We start from the raw sequence: 17,497 nt of genomic DNA, 5'->3' as shown, positions 1-17,497 counted from the left end.
TTTATTTATTTATTTGTCTATGGGAGTTTTTATTTATTTATAGGAGATCTTCTACTGAAAGTGTTTTTCAGACTTCCTATAAGTGATCTGTTCTTCTGTATCTACCTCTGTATCTACCTGCGTTGCACCAATGAAATTTCCCCATGTGGGACAATAAAGGATTATCTTATCTTAAACACGCTTTAAACACGCTCTAAACACACTTACTCTAAACACGCTCTAAACACACTCACTCTAAACACGCTCTAAACACACTCTAAACACACTTGCTCTAAACACGCTCTAAACACGCTCACTCTAAACACGCTCTAAACACGCTCACTCTAAACACGCTCTAAACACGCTCTAAACACACTCACTCTAAACACGCTCTAAACACACTCTAAACACACTCACTCTAAACACACTCTAAACACACTCACTCTAAACACGCGCTAAACACACTCACTCTAAACACGCTCTAAACACACTCACTCTAAACACGCTCTAAACACACTCACTCTAAACACGCGCTAAACACACTCACTCTAAACACGCTCTAAACACACTCTAAACACACTTACTCTAAACACGCTCTAAACACACTAAACACACTCACTCTAAACACGCTCTAAACACACTCTAAACACACTCACTCTAAACACGCTCTAAACACGCTCTAAACATGCTCTAAACACAGTCTAAACTATGACTAAACCTACTCTAAACCTGTTTGTTCTAAACGAGGACTAAACTCGGTCTAAAGTAGAACTAAACCTGGTCTGAACTTGAGTGAACACGCTCTAAATCTGGGCTAAAGTTAGTCTAAACCAGTTCTAAAAAAAACTGAACTAGATTAGGTCTAACACAGATGTAAACCAGGTCTAAAATTTGACTAAACTAAACCTACATCGGTCTAAACGGTCTTAATCAAGAGGGATTAACTCAGACTAAACTAGTTCTAAACAAAGACTAAAGAAGGACAAAACCAGGATTAAACTTGGTCTAAACTATGACTAAAGAAGGACAAAACCAGGACTAAATGTGGTCCACAGCAGGACTAAGGTCTAAATACAGATCTGGTTTGGGGACATTGTGTTGCAGGAGGAGAAGCAGAAGCTGGAGATCGATTGTGCCAAGTTCGAACACAACACGAGACACTTCGAAAACATGTCCAAAAACCACGAGGAAAATATACAAGAAATGAAGAGTGAACTCGCCCAAAGAGAGGAAGAGTTACAGGTAAAAGAGCAGCGTGATCTCGTCCAGCGCGATCTCATTCGGCATGATCTTGTTCGGCCTGATCTCGTACGCCGCGATCTCGTTTGGTGCGATCTCGTTCGTTCAACGAGTTCACGGCGGCACGATCGTGCTAAACGAGATCGCGCCGCCGTGATCTCGTTCAGTGCGATCTCCTTCAGCGCGATCTCCTTCAGCGCGATCTCCTTCAGCGCGATCTCCTTCTTCAGCGCGATCTCCTTCAGCGCGATCTCCTTCAGCGCGATCTCCTTCTTCAGCGCGATCTCCTTCAGCGCGATCTCCTTCAGCGCGATCTCCTTCAGCGCGATCTCCTTCTTCAGCGCGATCTCCTTCAGCGCGATCTCCTTCTTCAGCGCGATCTCCTTCAGCGCGATCTCCTTCTTCAGCGCGATCTCCTTCAGCGCGATCTCCTTCAGCGCGATCTCCTTCAGCGCGATCTCCTTCTTCAGCGCGATCTCCTTCAGCGCGATCTCCTTCAGCGCGATCTCCTTCAGCGCGATCTCCTTCAGCGCGATCTCGTTCAGCGCGATCTCGTTCATCGCGATCTCGTTCATCGTCATCTCGTTCAGTGCGATCTCGTTCATCGTCATCTCGTTCATCGTCATCTCGTTCATCGTCATCTCGTTCAGCGCGATCCCGTTCATCGTCATCTCGTTCATCGTCATCTCGTTCAGTGCGATCTCGTTCATCGTCATCTCGTTCAGCGCGATCTCGTTCATCGTCATCTCGTTCATCGTCATCTCGTTCATCGTCATCTCGTTCAGCGCGATCTCGTTCATCGTCATCTCGTTCATCGTCATCTCGTTCATCGTCATCTCGTTCAGCGCGATCTCGTTCATCGTCATCTCGTTCATCGTCATCTCGTTCATCGTCATCTCGTTCAGCGCGATCTCGTTCATCGTCATCTCGTTCATCGTCATCTCGTTCATCGTCATCTCGTTCAGCGCGATCTCGTTCATCGTCATCTCGTTCATCGTCATCTCGTTCAGCGCGATCTCGTTCATCGTGATCTCGTTCATCGTGATCTCGTTCAGTGCGATCTCGTTCATCGTCATCTCGTTCATCGTCATCTCGTTCAGCGCGATCCCGTTCATCGTCATCTCGTTCATCGTCATCTCGTTCAGTGCGATCTCGTTCATCGTCATCTCGTTCAGCGCGATCTCGTTCATCGTCATCTCGTTCATCGTCATCTCGTTCATCGTCATCTCGTTCAGCGCGATCTCGTTCATCGTCATCTCGTTCATCGTCATCTCGTTCATCGTCATCTCGTTCATCGTCATCTCGTTCAGCGCGATCTCGTTCATCGTCATCTCGTTCATCGTCATCTCGTTCATCGTCATCTCGTTCAGCGCGATCTCGTTCATCGTCATCTCGTTCATCGTCATCTCGTTCAGCGCGATCTCGTTCATCGTGATCTCTTTCAGCGTGGAGTTAAAACCTGACAAACCTTTTCCTTTTGTAGGATTTCGTGTCCAAAGCGTCGGAGATCTGTCCGGAGCGGCAGTCGGCCAACGGCAGCACCAAGAGCATCGACTCGGAAATAACCCGACTCACCAAGAAGCTAAAGATTTACGAAAGCAACCACGGCGAACACGAGACCGTCGTGCGGTACAAACGCCACGTCCCATCTTTTCCCTGCATCGTCTGCTCTAACTTTATGTCCGCCTAAAAAAAAAAAAAAAAAAAAAAAAAAGGACTTTGAGGTTTTTATGGTGGAACTGTTAGTGCTTTTTTCAGTGGTGCGCGAGCGTGAAACTTCCCCCTTTGTCCACTTTGTCTGCTTCACTGTCGTCGCTGGAGAATCACTTTGTTTCTGCTCAGATACGCTGGGATCGTTGTGAGTTTGATTCTTTCTTTTCTGTCGGTGAAAGGTTTACTGGCCCCGCCTCCTTTTCTACCTTTACTTTATGTATTTTTATACTTAGTACTTACTTAGTACTGTTTATACTTAGTGTACCGTAAGTACAATTCTGGTGCACATCTGTTATGCTATTTTAACAATGAAAAACGAATGAACATTTTAAAGCTGCGGTACCTGTAAGTTTAAAAAATTTAAATCCATTTCTGGTGGACCACCCGAGCGCGGCCAATCAGAGCGCTGCATTTGGCTCGTACTTCAGAGCTAAAAGGCTTTATTATCACATGCAGACAGCGTGCAGTGGCCTCATTTTTGTCACAACGGACAACGTGCTGCTTTTATATCACACTCTTTGGGGGGAAACACAAAATGTACTTATTTATATTTAAAAAGTCAGGTACCACAGCTTTAAGTGAAGATCAGATGCACTTTTACTTTGGTACGTTGGTACTTTCCACCACTGTAAACGCACTTTTTCCACTCGTAACATGTACTTTTGTGCCTCAAACAGAGAGTATGCCGAGGCGTTGGCGCTTTACAGACAGAAAACGAGCCAAGTCCGAGATCTGAAGCGCTTCATTAACTGTCTGGACAACATCATGTCGGATCGGCAGAACAGATACAAGATTCTCAGGAGGTAACGCTTATATTTGTGTGATATTTATCCAAAAGTGTATTTGATAGAGCTGGCAGACATGTACAAGTACTACTTACTAATCACTAATATAAATCATGAGGTTCAACATTTCAAATATATGTAGGACGTGTTGAGACCTCTTAAAACCTCTTTTCACACATCATATGGGTGTTTTAAAGCGCCCCCTACAGGTCGGACGACTCGTAAATATAAATATATTTTGCTATAAGTAATAAAAATGTTATCACAGAATAGCACATTTTTTAGGTTTATAATTCCACTTCCTGTTTGTTATTGATGACATCACAGTAGGAAATTACCCAGCAAACACTGGGCCAAAACTCATCTGATGTCACATTTGACAAATTGACAAATACAAATATATGAGAGCAACTTTATTTTGTTGAATTAATGTTTTGAGAGTCATAAAAGTTGTTTCTTTGTGTAAATTCTGCATAAACTTTGACTGGAATGTCCCTGGTGTGATGTCACTTCCTGTCCCTGGTGTGATGTCACTTCCTGTCATTATCTACAGATCTTTTAACCTTTTCTCCACAAATACCTGCTCGATTGGTGTAAAACTATAATGTAAATGTACAACAGGTATAAATACACCAAATAAAGTCAACATTAGAAAATCATAAAAACCTGTCATGGGCCCTTTAATTTTAGATTTATTGTGAAAAAATAAAGCCTGAATCACACTTCGGGATCATAATCTCTGTGACATGACCTTGGATTATTTTTCAAAATAAACGCTTATATAAATAGAGAAAAATAATAATAAAATGCCAGGTTCTGCTTCCGGACTAAATGCAGAACCAGCATTTTGGACGGCACGTCGCACAATGATGACATCACAGAGGGATTCAGTTGGCTCTACTTCCTGTAAATTTGCACTTTAATTTTTTTCACAATTTTGCAACTCGACTGACGCAAAAATACAATCAATGTTCACTACGGAGACTGTCGTACTGAACCAAGTGGTAATAAGAAAGACATCGGCGTCCTTTAAGCCACCGCCCTCTTTGTGTGTGCGGTGTCGGTCGCATCGTAACCATGAAAATAAAACATCACCAATAAACAGCAGACACTCGAGTGCAGGATGCAAACACGAGAAAGCCAGTATTTGCATGTGGCTCTACGTGCTCGCAGTGAGACTTTGCCCAGTTGCATGAAGGTCAATGACGTGAAGGTCAATGACGTGAAGGTCAATGACGTGAAGGTCCATGACGTGAAGGTCCATGACGTGAAGGTCCATGACGTGAAGGTCAATGACGTGAAGGTCCATGACGTGAAGGTCAATGACGTGAAGGTCCATGACGTGAAGGTCCATGACGTGAAGGTCAATGACGTGAAGGTCAATGACGTGAAGGTCCATGACGTGAAGGTCCATGACGTGAAGGTCCATGACGTGAAGGTCAATGACGTGAAGGTCCATGACGTGAAGGTCCATGACGTGAAGGTCAATGACGTGAAGGTCCATGACGTGAAGGTCCATGACGTGAAGGTCAATGACGTGAAGGTCAATGACGTGAAGGTCCATGACGTGAAGGTCCATGACGTGAAGGTCCATGACGTGAAGGTCAATGACGTGAAGGTCAATGACGTGAAGGTCAATGACGTGAAGGTCAATGACGTGAAGGTCAATGACGTGAAGGTCAATGACGTGAAGGTCAAAGTGTAAGTGTGCTATGTCTGTGCGTCCTGCAGGTCTCTGTCTGTGCGCTGTAAACTTTACTTCAATAACTTCCTCATCAAACTCAACTGCAACGGATCCATGCTGTTTGACCACAACAACGAGACGCTCTCCATCACCGTGAGTCTGGTGTTCATGTGGTGTCCATGTGGTGTTCATGTGGTGTTCGTGTGGTGTTCGTGTGGTGTGTGTGTGGTGTTCATGTGGTGTTCAGCTGGTGTTCAGCTGGTGTTCAGCTGGTGTTCATGTGGTGTTCATGTGGTGTTCAGCTGGTGTTCGTGTGGTGTTCATGTGGTGTTCAGCTGGTGTTCATGTGGTGTTCATGTGGTGTTCCTGTGGTGTTCATGTGGTGTTCATGTGGTGTTCATGTGGTGTTCGTGTGGTGTTCAGCTGGTGTTCATGTGGTGTTCGTGTGGTGTTCGTGTGGTGTTCAGCTGGTGTTCATGTGGTGTTCGTGTGGTGTGTGTGTGGTGTTCATGTGGTGTTCATGTGGTGTTCAGCTGGTGTTCAGCTGGTGTTCAGCTGGTGTTCATGTGGTGTTCATGTGGTGTTCAGCTGGTGTTCGTGTGGTGTTCATGTAGTGTTCATGTGGTGTTCGTGTGGTGTTCGTGTGGTGTTCATGTGGTGTTCATGTGGTGTTCATGTGGTGTTCAGCTGGTGTTCAGCTGGTGTTCATGTGGTGTTCAGCTGGTGTTCAGCTGGTGTTCATGTGGTGTTCAGCTGGTGTTCAGCTGGTGTTCATGTGGTGTTCAGCTGGTGTTCAGCTGGTGTTCATGTGGTGTTCATGTGGTGTTCATGTGGTGTTCAGCTGGTGTTCGTGTGGTGTTCAGCTGGTGTTCAGCTGGTGTTCAGCTGGTGTTCATGTGGTGTTCATGTGGTGTTCATGTGGTGTTCAGCTGGTGTTCGTGTGGTGTGTGTGTGGTGTTCATGTGGTGTTCATGTGGTGTTCATGTGGTGTTCAGCTGGTGTTCGTGTGGTGTGTGTGTGGTGTTCATGTGGTGTTCATGTGGTGTTCATGTGGTGTTCAGCTGGTGTTCATGTGGTGTTCATGTGGTGTTCATGTGGTGTTCATGTGGTGTTCGTGTGGTGTTTGTGTGGTGTTCGTGTGGTGTTCAGCTGGTGTTCGTGTGGTGTGTGTGTGGTGTTCATGTGGTGTTCATGTGGTGTTCATGTGGTGTTCATGTGGTGTTCAGCTGGTGTTCAGCTGGTGTTCAGCTGGTGTTCATGTGGTGTTCAGCTGGTGTTCGTGTGGTGTTCGTGTGGTGTTAATGTAGTGTTCATGTGGTGTTCGTGTGGTGTTCAGCTGGTGTTCGTGTGGTGTTCATGTGGTGTTCATGTGGTGTTCAGCTGGTGTTCAGCTGGTGTTCATGTGGTGTTCAGCTGGTGTTCAGCTGGTGTTCAGCTGGTGTTCAGCTGGTGTTCATGTGGTGTTCGTGTGGTGTTCGTGTGGTGTTCAGCTGGTGTTCAGCTGGTGTTCATGTGGTGTTCGTGTGGTGTTCAGCTGGTGTTCGTGTGGTGTTCAGCTGGTGTTCAGCTGGTGTTCATGTGGTGTTCAGCTGGTGTTCATGTGGTGTTCGTGTGGTGTTCATGTGGTGTTCAGCTGGTGTTCATGTGGTGTTCATGTGGTGTTCATGTGGTGTTCAGCTGGTGTTCAGCTGGTGTTCATGTGGTGTTCGTGTGGTGTTCAGCTGGTGTTCAGCTGGTGTTCATGTGGTGTTCAGCTGGTGTTCATGTGGTGTTCATGTGGTGTTCATGTGGTGTTCAGCTGGTGTTCATGTGGTGTTCATGTGGTGTTCATGTGGTGTTCAGCTGGTGTTCATGTGGTGTTCGTGTGGTGTTCAGCTGGTGTTCAGCTGGTGTTCATGTGGTGTTCAGCTGGTGTTCATGTGGTGTTCATGTGGTGTTCATGTGGTGTTCAGCTGGTGTTCAGCTGGTGTTCATGTAGTGTTCAGCTGGTGTTCAGCTGGTGTTCATGTGGTGTTCATGTGGTGTTCAGCTGGTGTTCGTGTGGTGTTCATGTGGTGTTCAGCTGGTGTTCAGCTGGTGTTCATGTGGTGTTCGTGTGGTGTTCAGCTGGTGTTCAGCTGGTGTTCATGTGGTGTTCAGCTGGTGTTCATGTGGTGTTCATGTGGTGTTCAGCTGGTGTTCATGTTGTGTTCAGCTGGTGTTCGTGTGGTGTTCAGCTGGTGTTCATGTGGTGTTCAGCTGGTGTTCATGTGGTGTTCAGCTGGTGTTCATGTGGTGTTCAGCTGGTGTTCGTGTGGTGTTCGTGTGGTGTTCGTGTGGTGTTCATGTAGTGTTCATGTGGTGTTCGTGTGGTGTTCAGCTGGTGTTCGTGTGGTGTTCATGTGGTGTTCATGTGGTGTTCAGCTGGTGTTCAGCTGGTGTTCATGTGGTGTTCAGCTGGTGTTCAGCTGGTGTTCATGTGGTGTTCAGCTGGTGTTCAGCTGGTGTTCAGCTGGTGTTCAGCTGGTGTTCGTGTGGTGTTCGTGTGGTGTTCAGCTGGTGTTCAGCTGGTGTTCATGTGGTGTTCGTGTGGTGTTCAGCTGGTGTTCGTGTGGTGTTCAGCTGGTGTTCAGCTGGTGTTCATGTGGTGTTCAGCTGGTGTTCATGTGGTGTTCGTGTGGTGTTCAGCTGGTGTTCGTGTGGTGTTCATGTGGTGTTCAGCTGGTGTTCAGCTGGTGTTCATGTGGTGTTCGTGTGGTGTTCAGCTGGTGTTCATGTGGTGTTCAGCTGGTGTTCATGTGGTGTTCATGTGGTGTTCAGCTGGTGTTCATGTGGTGTTCATGTGGTGTTCATGTGGTGTTCATGTGGTGTTCAGCTGGTGTTCAGCTGGTGTTCATGTGGTGTTCGTGTGGTGTTCAGCTGGTGTTCATGTGGTGTTCAGCTGGTGTTCATGTGGTGTTCATGTGGTGTTCAGCTGGTGTTCAGCTGGTGTTCATGTAGTGTTCAGCTGGTGTTCAGCTGGTGTTCATGTGGTGTTCATGTGGTGTTCAGCTGGTGTTCGTGTGGTGTTCATGTGGTGTTCAGCTGGTGTTCATGTGGTGTTCGTGTGGTGTTCAGCTGGTGTTCAGCTGGTGTTCATGTGGTGTTCAGCTGGTGTTCATGTGGTGTTCATGTGGTGTTCAGCTGGTGTTCATGTGGTGTTCAGCTGGTGTTCATGTGGTGTTCAGCTGGTGTTCAGCTGGTGTTCATGTAGTGTTCAGCTGGTGTTCAGCTGGTGTTCATGTGGTGTTCATGTGGTGTTCAGCTGGTGTTCATGTGGTGTTCATGTGGTGTTCAGCTGGTGTTCATGTGGTGTTCATGTGGTGTTCATGTGTTCATGTGGTGTTCAGCTGGTGTTCATGTGGTGTTCAGCTGGTGTTCATCTGGCGTCCGTCACTTTAAAATAAGGTTCATCTGTGAACGTTTTGGACGGCACAGTCTCAATGTCTCCGGGTTTACGTCTCCGGGTCTCGGCTGCAGACTTGTGTTGAGCCGTTGGAATGTTCCGCTGTGGCATTAAAGGTCTCACTCCGGGTTCTGGTGCAGGTTTGTCCTCCGGGACGCGAGGAGGACGAGGTCAGTGACATGAGGTCTCTGTCCGGAGGAGAACGCTCCTTCTCCACCGTCTGCTTCATGCTGTCGCTGTGGGAGATCACAGAGAGTCCCTTCAGGTGCCTGGACGAGTTCGACGTCTACATGGTGAGACCAGGACTAGGACTAGGACTAGGACCGGGACTAGGAGCGGGATCAGACCAGGACTAGGACCAGGATCAGACCGGGGCTAGACCGGGACCAGACCGGGACCAAACCGGGACTAGGACCAGGACCAGACCAGGACTAGGACTAGGACCGGGACTAGGACCGGGACCAGACCAGGACTAGACCGGGACTAGACCGGGACCAGACCGGGACCAGACCGGGACCAGACCGGGACCAGACCGGGACTAGACCGGGACTAGACCGGGACCGGACTGGGACCAGACCGGGACTAGACCGGGACCAGACCGGGACTAGACCGGGACCAGACCGGGACCAGACCGGGACCAGACCAGGACGAGAACGGGACGAGAACCAGGACCAGACCGGGACTAGGACCAGAGCTAGACCGGGACTAAGACCAGGTCTAAAGTACTTGTAGCTGAAGTACTTGCAGCTGAAGTACTTGTTGTTGCAGGACATGTAGTTAAAGTACTTGTATCTAAAGTACTTGTTGTTGCAGGACATGTAGTTAAAGTACTTGTATCTAAAGTACTTGTTGTTGCAGGACATGTAGTTAAAGTACTTGTATCTAAAGTACTTGTTGTTGCAGGACATGTAGTTAAAGTACTTGTATCTAAAGTACTTGTTGTTGCAGGACATGTAGTTAAAGTACTTGTATCTAAAGTACTTGTTGTTGCAGGACATGTAGTTAAAGTACTTGTATCTAAAGTACTTGTTGTTGCAGGACATGTAGTTAAAGTACTTGTATCTAAAGTACTTGTTGTTGCAGGACATGTAGTTAAAGTACTTGTATCTAAAGTACTTGTTGTTGCAGGACATGTAGTTAAAGTACTTGTATCTAAAGTACTTGTTGTTGCAGGACATGTAGTTAAAGTACTTGTATCTAAAGTACTTGTTGTTGCAGGACATGTAGTTAAAGTACTTGTATCTAAAGTACTTGTTGTTGCAGGACATGTAGTTAAAGTACTTGTATCTAAAGTACTTGTTGTTGCAGGACATGTAGTTAAAGTACTTGTATCTAAAGTACTTGTTGTTGCAGGACATGTAGTTAAAGTACTTGTATCTAAAGTACTTGTTGTTGCAGGACATGTAGTTAAAGTACTTGTATCTAAAGTACTTGTTGTTGCAGGACATGTAGTTAAAGTACTTGTATCTAAAGTACTTGTTGTTGCAGGACATGTAGTTAAAGTACTTGTATCTAAAGTACTTGTTGTTGCAGGACATGTAGTTAAAGTACTTGTATCTAAAGTACTTGTTGTTGCAGGACATGTAGTTAAAGTACTTGTATCTAAAGTACTTGTTGTTGCAGGACATGTAGTTAAAGTACTTGTATCTAAAGTACTTGTTGTTGCAGGACATGTAGTTAAAGTACTTGTATCTAAAGTACTTGTTGTTGCAGGACATGTAGTTAAAGTACTTGTATCTAAAGTACTTGTTGTTGCAGGACATGTAGTTAAAGTACTTGTATCTAAAGTACTTGTTGTTGCAGGACATGTAGTTAAAGTACTTGTATCTAAAGTACTTGTTGTTGCAGGACATGTAGTTAAAGTACTTGTATCTAAAGTACTTGTTGTTGCAGGACATGTAGTTAAAGTACTTGTATCTAAAGTACTTGTTGTTGCAGGACATGTAGTTAAAGTACTTGTATCTAAAGTACTTGTTGTTGCAGGACATGTAGTTAAAGTACTTGTATCTAAAGTACTTGTTGTTGCAGGACATGTAGTTAAAGTACTTGTATCTAAAGTACTTGTTGTTGCAGGACATGTAGTTAAAGTACTTGTATCTAAAGTACTTGTTGTTGCAGGACATGTAGTTAAAGTACTTGTATCTAAAGTACTTGTTGTTGCAGGACATGTAGTTAAAGTACTTGTATCTAAAGTACTTGTTGTTGCAGGACATGTAGTTAAAGTACTTGTATCTAAAGTACTTGTTGTTGCAGGACATGTAGTTAAAGTACTTGTATCTAAAGTACTTGTTGTTGCAGGACATGTAGTTAAAGTACTTGTATCTAAAGTACTTGTTGTTGCAGGACATGTAGTTAAAGTACTTGTATCTAAAGTACTTGTTGTTGCAGGACATGTAGTTAAAGTACTTGTATCTAAAGTACTTGTTGTTGCAGGACATGTAGTTAAAGTACTTGTATCTAAAGTACTTGTTGTTGCAGGACATGTAGTTAAAGTACTTGTATCTAAAGTACTTGTTGTTGCAGGACATGTAGTTAAAGTACTTGTATCTAAAGTACTTGTTGTTGCAGGACATGTAGTTAAAGTACTTGTATCTAAAGTACTTGTTGTTGCAGGACATGTAGTTAAAGTACTTGTATCTAAAGTACTTGTTGTTGCAGGACATGTAGTTAAAGTACTTGTATCTAAAGTACTTGTTGTTGCAGGACATGTAGTTAAAGTACTTGTATCTAAAGTACTTGTTGTTGCAGGACATGTAGTTAAAGTACTTGTATCTAAATTACTTGTTGTTGCAGGACATGTAGTTAAAGTACTTGTATCTAAAGTACTTGTTGTTGCAGGACATGTAGTTAAAGTACTTGTATCTAAAGTACTTGTTGTTGCAGGACATGTCGTTAAAGTACTTGTATCTAAAGTACTTGTTGTTGCAGGACATGTAGTTAAAGTACTTGTATCTAAAGTACTTGTTGTTGCAGGACATGTAGTTAAAGTACTTGTATCTAAAGTACTTGTTGTTGCAGGACATGTAGTTAAAGTACTTGTATCTAAAGTACTTGTTGTTGCAGGACATGTAGTTAAAGTACTTGTATCTAAAGTACTTGTTGTTGCAGGACATGTAGTTAAAGTACTTGTATCTAAAGTACTTGTTGTTGCAGGACATGTAGTTAAAGTACTTGTATCTAAAGTACTTGTTGTTGCAGGACATGTAGTTAAAGTACTTGTATCTAAAGTACTTGTTGTTGCAGGACATGTAGTTAAAGTACTTGTATCTAAAGTACTTGTTGTTGCAGGACATGTAGTTAAAGTACTTGTATCTAAAGTACTTGTTGTTGCAGGACATGTAGTTAAAGTACTTGTATCTAAAGTACTTGTTGTTGCAGGACATGTAGTTAAAGTACTTGTATCTAAAGTACTTGTTGTTCATGTAGTTAAAGTACTTGTATCTAAAGTACTTGTTGTTGCAGGACATGTAGTTAAAGTACTTGTATCTAAAGTACTTGTTGTTGCAGGACATGTAGTTAAAGTACTTGTATCTAAAGTACTTGTTGTTGCAGGACATGTAGTTAAAGTACTTGTATCTAAAGTACTTGTTGTTGCAGGACATGTAGTTAAAGTACTTGTATCTAAAGTACTTGTTGTTGCAGGACATGTAGTTAAAGTACTTGTATCTAAAGTACTTGTTGTTGCAGGACATGTAGTTAAAGTACTTGTATCTAAAGTACTTGTTGTTGCAGGACATGTAGTTAAAGTACTTGTATCTAAAGTACTTGTTGTTGCAGGACATGTAGTTAAAGTACTTGTATCTAAAGTACTTGTTGTTGCAGGACATGTAGTTAAAGTACTTGTATCTAAAGTACTTGTTGTTGCAGGACATGTAGTTAAAGTACTTGTATCTAAAGTACTTGTTGTTGCAGGACATGTAGTTAAAGTACTTGTATCTAAAGTACTTGTTGTTGCAGGACATGTAGTTAAAGTACTTGTATCTAAAGTACTTGTTGTTGCAGGACATGTAGTTAAAGTACTTGTATCTAAAGTACTTGTTGTTGCAGGACATGTAGTTAAAGTACTTGTATCTAAAGTACTTGTTGTTGCAGGACATGTAGTTAAAGTACTTGTATCTAAAGTACTTGTTGTTGCAGGACATGTAGTTAAAGTACTTGTATCTAAAGTACTTGTTGTTGCAGGACATGTAGTTAAAGTACTTGTATCTAAAGTACTTGTTGTTGCAGGACATGTAGTTAAAGTACTTGTATCTAAAGTACTTGTTGTTGCAGGACATGTAGTTAAAGTACTTGTATCTAAAGTACTTGTTGTTGCAGGACATGTAGTTAAAGTACTTGTATCTAAAGTACTTGTTGTTGCAGGACATGTAGTTAAAGTACTTGTATCTAAAGTACTTGTTGTTGCAGGACATGTAGTTAAAGTACTTGTATCTAAAGTACTTGTTGTTGCAGGACATGTAGTTAAAGTACTTGTATCTAAAGTACTTGTTGTTGCAGGACATGTAGTTAAAGTACTTGTATCTAAAGTACTTGTTGTTGCAGGACATGTAGTTAAAGTACTTGTATCTAAAGTACTTGTTGTTGCAGGACATGTAGTTAAAGTACTTGTATCTAAAGTACTTGTTGTTGCAGGACATGTAGTTAAAGTACTTGTATCTAAAGTACTTGTTGTTGCAGGACATGTAGTTAAAGTACTTGTATCTAAAGTACTTGTTGTTGCAGGACATGTAGTTAAAGTACTTGTATCTAAAGTACTTGTTGTTGCAGGACATGTAGTTAAAGTACTTGTATCTAAAGTACTTGTTGTTGCAGGACATGTAGTTAAAGTACTTGTATCTAAAGTACTTGTTGTTGCAGGACATGTAGTTAAAGTACTTGTATCTAAAGTACTTGTTGTTGCAGGACATGTAGTTAAAGTACTTGTATCTAAAGTACTTGTTGTTGCAGGACATGTAGTTAAAGTACTTGTATCTAAAGTACTTGTTGTTGCAGGACATGTAGTTAAAGTACTTGTATCTAAAGTACTTGTTGTTGCAGGACATGTAGTTAAAGTACTTGTATCTAAAGTACTTGTTGTTGCAGGACATGTAGTTAAAGTACTTGTATCTAAAGTACTTGTTGTTGCAGGACATGTAGTTAAAGTACTTGTATCTAAAGTACTTGTTGCAGGACATGTAGTTAAAGTACTTGTATCTAAAGTACTTGTTGCAGGACATGTAGTTAAAGTACTTGTATCTAAAGTACTTGTTGTTGCAGGACATGTAGTTAAAGTACTTGTATCTAAAGTACTTGTTGTTGCAGGACATGTAGTTAAAGTACTTGTATCTAAAGTACTTGTTGTTGCAGGACATGTAGTTAAAGTACTTGTATCTAAAGTACTTGTTGTTGCAGGACATGTAGTTAAAGTACTTGTATCTAAAGTACTTGTTGTTGCAGGACATGTAGTTAAAGTACTTGTATCTAAAGTACTTGTTGTTGCAGGACATGTAGTTAAAGTACTTGTATCTAAAGTACTTGTTGTTGCAGGACATGTAGTTAAAGTACTTGTATCTAAAGTACTTGTTGTTGCAGGACATGTAGTTAAAGTACTTGTATCTAAAGTACTTGTTGTTGCAGGACATGTAGTTAAAGTACTTGTATCTAAAGTACTTGTTGTTGCAGGACATGTAGTTAAAGTACTTGTATCTAAAGTACTTGTTGTTGCAGGACATGTAGTTAAAGTACTTGTATCTAAAGTACTTGTTGTTGCAGGACATGTAGTTAAAGTACTTGTATCTAAAGTACTTGTTGTTGCAGGACATGTAGTTAAAGTACTTGTATCTAAAGTACTTGTTGTTGCAGGACATGCACAATCGCAGGCTCACTCTGGATCTGCTGATGGAACTGTCAGAGCGACAACATCAGAGACAGTTCATCTTCATCACTCCACTGGGAACAAGGTCTGGATCTGGACTGGAGACTGGACCCGGACCCGGACCCGGACCTGGACCTGGACTGGAGACTGGACCCGGACCCGGACCCGGAGACTGGAGACTGGAGACTGGAGACTGGACCTGGACCTGGACCTGGACTGGAGACTGGAGACTGGACCTGGACCTGGACCTGGACCTGGACTGGAGACTGGACCTGGACTGGAGACTGGAGACTGGAGACTGGACCCGGACCCGGACCCGGAGACTGGAGACTGGATCTGGAGACTGGACCTGGACCTGGATCTGGACTAAACCTTTTTTCTTTCTTGGTTTCAGTTTCTTGCCTCGGACGAGTCTGATAAAGATCCACCAGCTTCAGACTCCTGAGTGAGAGAGAGAGGACTGAGCGCGTCCTGAAGGGGGCGCCGCGGTCCTGAAGGGGGCGCCGCGGTCCTGAAGGGGGCGCCGCGGTCCTGAAGGGGGCGCCGCGGTCCTGAAGGGGGCGCCGCGAAGGGGGCGCCGCGGTCCTGAAGGGGGCGCCGCGAAGGGGGCGCCGCGGTCCTGAAGGGGGCGCCGCGTTCCTGAAGGGGGCGCCGCGTTCCTGAAGGGGGCGCCGCGGTCCTGAAGGGGGCGCCGCGGTCCTGAAGGGGGCGCCGCGAAGGGGGCGCCGCGAAGGGGGCGCCGCGGTCCTGAAGGGGGCGCCGCGTTCCTGAAGGGGGCGCCGCGGTCCTGAAGGGGGCGCCGCGAAGGGGGCGCCGCGAAGGGGACGCCGCGAAGGGGGCGCCGCGGTCCTGAAGGGGGCGCCGCGGTCCTGAAGGGGCGCCGCGGTCCTGAAGGGGGCGCCGCGGTCCTGAAGGGGGCGCCGCGAAGGGGGCGCCGCGGTCCTGAAGGGGGCGCCGCGAAGGGGGCGCCGCGGTCCTGAAGGGGGCGCCGCGTTCCTGAAGGGGGCGCCGCGTTCCTGAAGGGGGCGCCGCGGTCCTGAAGGGGGCGCCGCGGTCCTGAAGGGGGCGCCGCGAAGGGGGCGCCGCGAAGGGGGCGCCGCGGTCCTGAAGGGGGCGCCGCGTTCCTGAAGGGGGCGCCGCGGTCCTGAAGGGGGCGCCGCGAAGGGGGCGCCGCGAAGGGGACGCCGCGAAGGGGGCGCCGCGGTCCTGAAGGGGGCGCCGCGGTCCTGAAGGGGGCGCCGCGGTCCTGAAGGGGGCGCCGCGGTCCTGAAGGGGCGCCGCGGTCCTGAAGGGGGCGCCGCGGTCCTGAAGGGGCGCCGCGGTCCTGAAGGGGGCGCTGTGGTCTGTCTGACTCTGTTGAGGGTTTTAACAGGTTTTCCTGAGTTTGTGTCGTAGGGTTTTGTTCGTTTGCTCGTCTCCAGAGACAAACGATGCGTCTCTTCTGAGTCTTTCTCTGTGTCATGTTTGTAACTGAAGGAACTCACTAAACACACACCAGCTTCTCAACCACACAAGTGCTGCCATGGAAACGTGCTGCTATGGTAACAAGGCTGCAGGTGTGCAGGAGCGCGCAGGGAACGATTGACATGTGGGAGAACTACCTATTATATAGGTCTATATTGTGTTTCTACAGCTGTTCATAGATATAAAAGTAATATAAATCTATAGATCTTTGGGTCTTGTCGAATCTAAAAGTGACTTGCACGCGGAAAAGGCGTGGCCACCTCGGACCTCAATAATAGGGACGTCCCCGTCAGGTTTTTTTGTCCCCGTCAGGTTTTTTTGTCCCAGATCTGATTCCGAGTCATTTGATTTTGAGTTTCTGCCGATAGCGAGTCCTGATCCGATACTTTCACAACACATTTAAAAATGCACAAATACAACATAAACACGTTGTCCCCAGTTTTTATTTAGTTTCTTACACTTTAACAGTGAAACCTTCTTTAAGCTTGAATAAGAAATAAAAGTGCAAAATTTGAATTAAATAAAAATTGCAGCTCAACTTCAAATACCCAGCAGCAGTAAACAAATAAACAAAGTGTGTATTAAATGAAACCGTGTCATAAAGTAAGACCATAAGACTCTTAAGACTCTTCTGGTGAAGAAGAATAAAATGCATGTTTTTCTTGATTAAACCCGTCTGAATGTCGAGTCCAGAGTGTCCGTGCTCCGCCCAAACCACACCCCCGTGTCCGTGCTCCGCCCAAACCACACCCCCGTGTCCGTGCTCCGCCCAAACCACACCCCGTGTCCGTGCTCCGCCCAAACCACACCCCCGTGTCCGTGCTCCGCCCAAACCACACCCCCGTGTCCGTGCGCCGCCCAAACCACACCCCCGTGTCCGTGCGCCGCCCAAGCCACACCCCCGTGTCCGTGCGCCGCCCAAACCACACCGCCGTGTCCGTGCTCCGCCCAAACCACACCCCCGTGTCCGTGCTCCGCCCAAACCACACCCCCGTGTCCGTGCTCCGCCCAAACCACACCCCCGTGTCCGTGCTCCGCCCAAACCACACCCCCGTGTCCGTGCTCCGCCCAAACCACACCCCCGTGTCCGTGCTCCGCCCAAACCACACCCCCGTGTCCGTGCGCCGCCCAAACCACACCCCCGTGTCCGTGCGCCGCCCAAGCCACACCCCCGTGTCCGTGCGCCGCCCAAACCACACCGCCGTGTCTGTGCTCCGCCCAAACCACACCCCCGTGTCCGTGCTCCGCCCAAACCACACCCCCGTGTCCGTGCTCCGCCCAAACCACACCCCCGTGTCCGTGCTCCGCCCAAACCACACCCCCGTGTCCGTGCTCCACCCAAACCACAACCCCGT

General features: G+C 45.9%; 1 protein-coding gene across 1 annotated transcript in view; it reads left to right on the top strand.

Annotated features, from left to right (window-relative positions):
• Positions 1-15,192, top strand: part of smc6 (structural maintenance of chromosomes 6) — a 42,823-nt gene extending 27,631 nt beyond the window's left edge. The window contains exons 21-27 of the mRNA XM_072457053.1: positions 1,084-1,221; positions 2,702-2,847; positions 3,609-3,734; positions 5,448-5,553; positions 8,965-9,117; positions 14,666-14,763; positions 15,073-15,192. Coding sequence (XP_072313154.1) covers positions 1,084-1,221; positions 2,702-2,847; positions 3,609-3,734; positions 5,448-5,553; positions 8,965-9,117; positions 14,666-14,763; positions 15,073-15,127 — 822 coding nt within the window. The 3' untranslated portion in view covers positions 15,128-15,192. The remainder of the gene's footprint in view (positions 1-1,083; positions 1,222-2,701; positions 2,848-3,608; positions 3,735-5,447; positions 5,554-8,964; positions 9,118-14,665; positions 14,764-15,072) is intronic.
• The last annotated feature ends 2,305 nt before the right edge of the window (positions 15,193-17,497 follow it).

This window comes from Eucyclogobius newberryi, unplaced genomic scaffold (genome assembly GCF_026437365.1).
Source record: "Eucyclogobius newberryi isolate DKJ021-1_F unplaced genomic scaffold, fEucNew1.0.hap1 SCAF_21, whole genome shotgun sequence".
Taxonomy (NCBI): Eukaryota; Metazoa; Chordata; class Actinopteri; order Gobiiformes; family Gobiidae; genus Eucyclogobius; species Eucyclogobius newberryi.
The sequence above is the reverse complement of the archived record's forward strand: the minus strand, read 5'-3'. Positions and strand labels throughout refer to the sequence as shown.